The following is an 8058-nucleotide window of genomic DNA, read 5'->3' on the forward strand; positions in this document are numbered from 1 at the left end:
TGGGTGGTGATGGGTGGTGATCCACCTGAACTGAAGCTGCACCCACAGCTGTAGTTGTAGGCTCCCCTTTTTATTTTCTTTATTTTCTTTATTTCTTTATTTATTACAAATCCTACAAAATCCTGCTGTTGCACTTTTTCAATCTAAAAAACAAACAAAAAAAGACAAGAACACAGCGTTTGTATTATTTCTGTCCCGTCTGTAAAGTCTATTTGTGTCAAGTGTGTGTACTGTACTGTACAGTACAGTACATGTAATGAGTCCCACAGTGCCCAATGCCTCATATAAAGAACATGGGCTGGGAAATGGTTTGCTTGGTTAGAAGTCTAGAAATGACACACTGGCCTTGAGCAAAGGGGCCTAACGCCACCAACACAGAAAGGTAATCATTCACCTTGCTTTGACTTCTGTTCTTCATGCAGAGCTAACATATAGACTAGACTAGCATTACATGGGCAACTGGCGGCCCCCACCTTCACTTAATGCGGGCCGCAGGTTAATATCGGAATACTGATATTATTATTGATTTCAGCTGTTACAATTCCAAACATGCAAACATGACCCACTTAGGATTCCGATAAAATAAAATAGCAGATCTATACAAGCTTGTTTTTTTACTTTTATTTTCTACTTGTTTTATATATTTAACCGTGAATATGCATATTAAGGTGTTTGTTCGTTGTTCGTTCACTGACTAAAATATTATGCTAGAGGCACTTGCTCTTTTATCCATGGGTTCGACACACTAAAATAGATGGTGACTCTCAGTCAGTCATTTTGATAATGTGGAAGATATGAGACGCCTGGTCGAGTCTCTGCGGCTGCAGGGTTCACGTACAACCTCTTCCAGAGTAGACACTAGTAACTCTGCTGGAGCGACAGTAGAGTTAGCATGTTTTCTATCATGTACGTGACACCAACTCACCAACCCCGTCCTATACTCTCCCAGGAGAGGGTTCATCGAAATATGAAACATGTTTGATATTTCTGGATTATGCTACTATATCAGAGAGGGACTGTGCATATGATGTCACACGCGGCCGAGAGAGACAGATCTACAAAAGGAGACAGATGTGAAGTGAATGAGATAACTGTTGACATGGCAACCTATCAAAACAACCTATTTATGTGTGCATTCATTGGACAGCTGATGCTTGTCACTGTGGCAAGTAGAACACATCTCTCTCTATAACGTGTCTTCCCACTTCCCAGACATGATACAGTAATTCAAACAACTGTCTGATGCCACAAGTAGTAGTTTTGGAGATAAAGCCAGAGAGGCCATACTGAGATGGTTTGGACAAGTACGGAGGAGGGACAGTGAGTATATCCGTAGAATGCCGAGAGAGGAAGACTAAAGAGCAGGGCCGGTTCTAGGGGGGGGGGCAGGGGTGGGCATAGCCCACCCAAACGTGCGTCCTGCCCACCCAATGTGGGTTTGACACCCCACCCGCGCCGGCGGAGTCGCCCCCCCTTACAATGCTGTCTGCCCACCTGAGTGGGGCTGGCTAAATCCGGCCCTGCTAAAGAGACGATTTATGGATGTAGTGAAAGAGGACATGAAGTTAGTTGGTGTGAGAGAAGAGGAGGCAGAGGAAAGGGTGAGATGGAGGCAGAGGACAGGGTGAGATGGAGGCAGATGATTCGCTGTGGCGACCCCTGGAGGGAAGTTAAGGCCGAAAGGAAAAGAAGAAGTCCGTTACCACAAGTCCATCACTGGCTCTGTTGTTTACATCTGCTTCCACATGTGATCATACGAGATGAGATGTGAGATGTTGGGGTGCTCAGCCAGGCACAATGGCCTTAACCGATTCTGGGCGGGAACCCCTTTTGGTGTTTTAAGCATTATGTTATACTTTAGCTATTGAAAAATAGCAGATCTACAAGCTCATAGCGCGGCACCGAGTGCCACGCTACGAGCTTGTAGATCTGCTATTTTTGAAAAATCGTGAAAATGTGGCACAAATCTTTAAATATATATTCTGTCAGAGTGAACGTTTTTAACTCAAATCTTTGCTTCTGGAATCATCAAAACAAACTTGCTCCAAGATGAGTCACACAGGGATGAAAAGGCTTTGCACAGAGTGTGGCAAAATTATTAATCATGAGGTATACTTCTGAAAGTGCACACAATGAATCATACAGGGGAAAAGAGAAGCCCCTTTCTTGTACATTTTGTGGTAAAGGCTATCGTCAAATGGGCAATCTAAAAACTCACATGAGGACTCTAGATGGGGAAAAAACCCAGCTTGTACATTATGGTGAAGGCTATCGTCAAATCATTTGAGAATAATTTAAAACAATTCAGTACACTTATGTAGGCCTAAATCACTTGAAATCGACTGAATTAATCAACTGTAGAATTTATTGGACCAAAATTGATGATGATGAAAACTAGACTAAGGCCTGGGCTACACCTATAAGGATCTTTTGCAAAACGGATATTTTCATCCTCAGTTTACAAAAAAATCACACCCGTGTGAACTGAGTGGTGTAAGGTCTTATATAGACTGATCAGCTGTGGTCTGACGTAATGTCTGACGTAATGAAATCACACCTGAACTGAACTGGGTGACCATAGCAACCGTGCTCATTTTTTGAGCACAGACAGACAGACAGACACGTAAACTAACAAAGCCAGTTGTAGGAGTGGTTTACACCACTCAAAAATCCCTGCCCATACGACAAAGATATCTGTGTCCACACACAGATATCTGTGTCCACACACACACACAAGAACGCATTGAACACAGGATAGAATCACTGCAGGAGCAGGTTTCAATTGTAGGCTATATTATATTTGATTTTATATTTACACTTATGAGGTGCCAAATACATAGGCCTAGGATATTTTTAATTTCAACCAATCGGATTGCTTCCTCGAAACGACCTGTTGTATAATTTATCATAACCAGTTGTGAGCTTGTAGAGTGGCCATTTTCGAGGTGTATAAATAAATATGTTATAATGTAGGGTAAGAACATATTCGGTTCACGCGCACATGGTCGGCAGCAGACACTCACAGTGCCAACAGAATGCAGTCAAGAGTGCGCCCTTTGCCTTTATTACCTAAACAGGAGCGAGATGTGCCATGTGCCCGGTGCGCTTTGCGACTGGACATGACCCACTGTAGGCCTGTACTTCCTTCTCACCAACTATGCAGTATGCACTATTTGATGCGATTGCATTCACCCTCTCTCTCTCTCTCTCTCCCTCCATGACCACCCATGACCATGAAACGGAGAAAATATGGCATGTCTACAGTCTACTCTTTCCTTTAACAAAACATTATAATGTCTTATCAAGTTATAGCCTTGAAACAATATGACCATCATGTTTCATCGCAATGAACACGTCATATAGCTAGGGATGTCATGTCACAAAATAGGCGAGGAATTAGGAAATGCATGATTCTCACATCCATGTGGCATGCGCTGGTGTAGCTGTCAAACCAACTTCACGCACAATAGTTTCACATGGCTATGCACACGCCACGCATTAATATCCACAGTTTATCTGTAGCGGTTAACCTTCAAACTTCGCCCTCCGCACCAATACAAATACAAACATCTGATGGCCACCGTGGACCGGACTATAGCAGGCTGATATTATTTATTATTGATGCAGAATGCAGAGCCTCTGCTCCCTGGTGACGTGGTGGTGCAGTTGATGCAAGAATGATAAGTTATTAACACAGTGATATAAAAAACATGAACAATCGGACAGATATCCGTGTAGTTTCCAGGCGCAAGCTGCTTTTCTCACCTACAGTATATTATAGTAAAAATGATATGCGCTAATGAGCGGTGACATCATCGTTTCGCATGACTACACAAGATCCACTGATCGGGATATTTCGGAAAATCTTCACTTATTTATCCGTTTCCAAAAACCTCCGTTTGAGTGGCCTAAAATGCCGTTTGCGTGTAGCTGAAAGGCCCAAACGCACAAACAAATCCGTTTGGAAGGTGTAGCCCAGGCCTAAAGGTGTAGCCCAGGCCTAAAGGTGTAGCCCAGGCCTAAAGCTGAAATATTTCAGATGATGATGTGAATCTAACTCATCTAAACAGAATTGTATTTAGCTATTAAAACAACTAAAACTAAATAAAAATGTGTTGTCAAAATGCACACTGGTTACTATTGTAAAGTACAACACCAACATTTGGACCTCCGACAATAGAGTAGCCTATCATCAATCAATGCCTGATTGTGCCCCATCTCACCTAGAACATAGCTGATCTACTGTGCGAGTGATAGTTCAGGGATGAATCTTTTGAACCGGCCACCAACAGCTACATCCACTCTCATTACCAGAGCGATGCCGATTAGCAGAAACACGCTGGTGACCAGGAAGCCTGCGGCCTCGAACATCAACTTGGGCGCGAATACCTTCCAAATCACTATGTGTCTCCTGAGGATAGCGGCCGCACAGGCGGACGCAAAGAGCTGCGTGCCGTGAACGAAGAGGCAGCGCGCCGAGAGCTGCAGAAGGGCAGAGCCAAACCGTTGCGGGTTCTCTCTCAGCCTTGTCTCCATCGCAAAATCCTTTCCCTCCTCCTCCTCCTCTCTCGCTCTCCAGCTGCTGCCACGCACCAGTGGCCAGAACAGGAGCAATGGACAGCCCGCCGCAAATAGAATATGGGACGAAAAGGTGTTGAGGGTGACCAGCGTGGCCGGCAATGCGATGCCTGATGCGTGTCCACCAGGGAAGCCCACGAAGGCGGCGTCCCACTGGATGGAGGGGAAGGTGGACAGGTGACCTGTAGCGTGGAAGAACTGTGTGGCGGACAGGCACCACAGCACCACCGGAGTCCAGGGAACATAAAGACCTCCGGGGTGTGTCCTCCCATGCAGATGTCCGAGGGTGGCGGAGGAGGCGTGGGTGTGTAGGATGGCGCCCGTCTCTAGCAGAAGCAGGAGAAAGGACAAAGCCATGCCCTCCGGGTGCAGCAGAAGTAGACCTACGCCCAACAGTCCACAAAACAGCAGTAGCGGGGCGGAGTAAACAGTCCCCAGCCCGTAGGCCTCCTCCACGGCGGGTCTGCCGTCCATTTCGGCTCTCCCCCCGCCCGACTTGCCGTCTCCCGTGGAGCGACGCGCACGATCCGGGGGGACGAGGTGGTGCAGTTCCGTCCGCGGGCCGATGCTAATAGTCGCTCGGTAATGGGGCGGCGGGGGCCCCGGGGCCGCGGCGGTCCTGGTCTTCAAAAACACAGTGAGGGGGTCCAGCCACAGTAACAGCATCCCAATACCCAGGAGGGAGAAGATGGTTCGGGGAAGTGCCACTTGGGCCATGCCGATGAGCTCGGCAACGTTCCTAAAGCTGCCCTCCGGAGTGGCGCCGACGGCCCAGTTGAGCCCCAGGCACATGGACAGCAGTGGCAGGATCCAGCGGGCTGTGAACGCTGCCCCACCGCCTGAGGAGTCGAGGATTCTGTGGCGACGCAGCCAGCGTCTTGACAGGTGCGTCCACAGGCTCAGCGAGGCTAGAGCGAGAATGCAGTGGACATTCTTCAGTTGGCCGTCCTGCAACCGGGAGAGGGGGGTGAGGAAGGGGGAGGGCTTGCACGAGGCCTGGTCCTCCTCCCAGCAGCTGTGGAAGAAGAGGGAGAGATAGAGACTGCCCGCCAGGAGCCCCACAGAGGCCAAGAGGGTGCAGCTCTCCTTCCATATCGCAACAGGGGAAAGGGCCACCGGGGAGGGCCTGGCAGGTTTATGGAGGTCGTGGTTGGGTGACAATAGCAGTCCGTCCCAGTTGAGATGGATGGGAACGTACAGAGCCAGAGAAAAGACCAAAAAGGTGACAACGTGGCCTTCGGCTATCACATAGCTATCCGAAAACAGGGAGGCATCGCGCAGGAGTAGCACCACGAGAGGCGGGACAAAGAAGCTATGTAGGCTCAGCCAGCTGGCCCGCTTTTGAGCTTTTGCTCTGTTACCACCAGTGGCAGTGGACGCCTTAGCCTGATAAGCCCACCAGAAAGCCATCAGCTCTGAGACTAGGGCGGTGGCTGCCAGGCACCACGCCACCTCGACATGACCCCAGACAAACAGCTGACCGACAGCGACGCAAAACCCCACAGACAGTGCTGCCGCGACATTGGCCTTCAATAGAGCACTCTCATTGACCAGCACACGTGACAGCTCAGAGAGCATAAAACACAGCAAGCAGGCAAACAGCAGAACGGTTAACCCTGCGGCCATCTTGAGCAGATTGAAACGGGCCCACGTGGCCTGGCACGTTTCTCTGACAGAAGTGAGGTAGGACTGCATGAAGACAACCAGCTCTGGGGAGGGGGGCAGCCCGTTTCGTACGGAGGCGAGGTACTCGGCGGAGATGTGCGAGAACTCCACCTGCAGCTTCGAGAGGCTGTTTTCAGGGAGGTCTTTGGCCATGCTGGAGTAGGTCTTCAGAAAACGATTGACCTGTTTGACGTTTATCCACAGTGCCTCCGACTGGCCGAGACCCCCCGTCCTGTTTTGGCTACGATGAGGAGGGAACAGAGGCAGGAGGACTTGGCCCACACTGCTGTAAGGTATGGGCACCCCCAGCTGCAGAGCCAAGGTAGGAACCAAGTCCGTCTGCGGGACCACTTGTGGTTCGTCCTTGGACGGGGGCCCCGGAAAGAGAGGCGAAGGACTGTAGAGGAAGAGCGCGGCGTCGGTTTCCTTCCGGCTCTCTCCGCCATGGTCTCCCGCGTCCGTCATCCCGTGGTCTCCCATCACCACCAGGAGGGTGTCGTTCTGCACGTGCTCCATCGCCGACCTGACGACGCCGTCCATCTGGGCCAGTTTTCCGGCCATGGCGGGGTGGTCGACCGTAAAGCTGTGGCCGCAGTGATCCACTCCGATGAAATGAGCGATCACGACGTCCCAGTCATCGCCCGCCACCGTCGCGTAGAGGTGCCGGAGAATCCCATCGTCGACCGTGTCCAAGTCCCTGACGTTGAGTGCGTGGAAGGGCAGAGAGCGGTGGAACGTCTTGGGGTAAAGAAGTTCCCAAGTCTCGTCGCCCATGAACACCACCCGTTTCCCCAGTCGTACGAGCTGGTGAACGAGGTTGTCCTCCAAGACGGCGCTGGAGGCAAAGTTATTCCCGACGTCGATGAAGGTGGGCAGCGATCCCGTAGTGAGGCCCTTGATCCTCTGCATGGTGGCGGTGGGCGCGTCAGCGCGGAAGTTGTACAAGCGGCCGTGGAGGGGCCTCGACGAAACCGTCTCCTCGAACACGGGCATCTTGTTCTCGTGGTGACGCGGCGCCGCGTTGGCGCGGTCGAAACGGGCAAAGTCGTACCTCAGCGCGTCGATGACGAGAAGCACGGCCCTGCGGAAGCGGGGCTTGGCGTGGCAGAAGTCTCTCTGCTGTCCGCCCGGAAGCAGCACATCCTCGCAGGTGCTGCTCCTGTTCACCTCCAGCCGGACCAGCAGGAATCCGCCCACGAACAGGTAGATGCCAACATAGAACAGAGCACACACCCAGAGCAGCAGGGATAGGATTTGGAGCCTCTGCATCCTTGCAGTGGCCGGTTCCGTCCTCTTTCAAACAGGCCAGGATGTGAACGTACGCATGTGTTCACACAGGCACTGACTGCCCTGGTGCCTCGGGTATACAAGAGGATGCCACCGAGAGACTGTTTGTCTTAATATTAACAGGTCGATGTGATTCAGCCCGAGTCCCCGCTATGAGCCCACCTGTTAAACCCTTAGTAATATTATCATACTGTGATATTGTGTGGATAAAATAACTCTTTCAGATGTAAACTGGTTAAATGCATAGTATGCATCCCTGTAAGTGACTGCTCCCGGATCTAGCCATTAATAGTGAGGAATGACATCATGGCTGCACAGGATAATGACATCATGACAGGTTAGAGAGGATGAGACAAAAAATGCTTCTGAGAAAATAGAACATTGCAAATATAAATTAAAAATCACACCCGTGTGAAGTGGGGGGCGCTCTTATCATCGTACATCATCATGTAGCGGTGGTGACTCAGGGGTAGAGTGGTCGGATGGTAACCGCAAGGTTGCCAGTTCGAACCCGGGCTCCCCCAGAGT

At 50.3% G+C, this 8058-nt stretch overlaps 1 protein-coding gene across 1 annotated transcript; it reads right to left on the reverse strand.

Moving 5' to 3' along the window:
* Positions 1–4239: 4239 nt before the first annotated feature.
* LOC306919709 (GPI ethanolamine phosphate transferase 3-like) lies at positions 4240–7512 on the reverse strand (the record flags this gene model as incomplete). The annotated part of the gene is made up of 1 exon (XM_079496263.1): positions 4240–7512. One exon carries the CDS (start codon positions 7510–7512, stop codon positions 4240–4242), a length of 3273 nt encoding a protein of 1090 aa, XP_079352389.1.
* Positions 7513–8058: the final 546 nt, after the last annotated feature.

This window comes from Electrona antarctica (genome assembly GCF_951216825.1).
Source record: "Electrona antarctica genome assembly, chromosome: 3".
In the NCBI taxonomy this organism is placed as follows: Eukaryota; Metazoa; Chordata; class Actinopteri; order Myctophiformes; family Myctophidae; genus Electrona; species Electrona antarctica.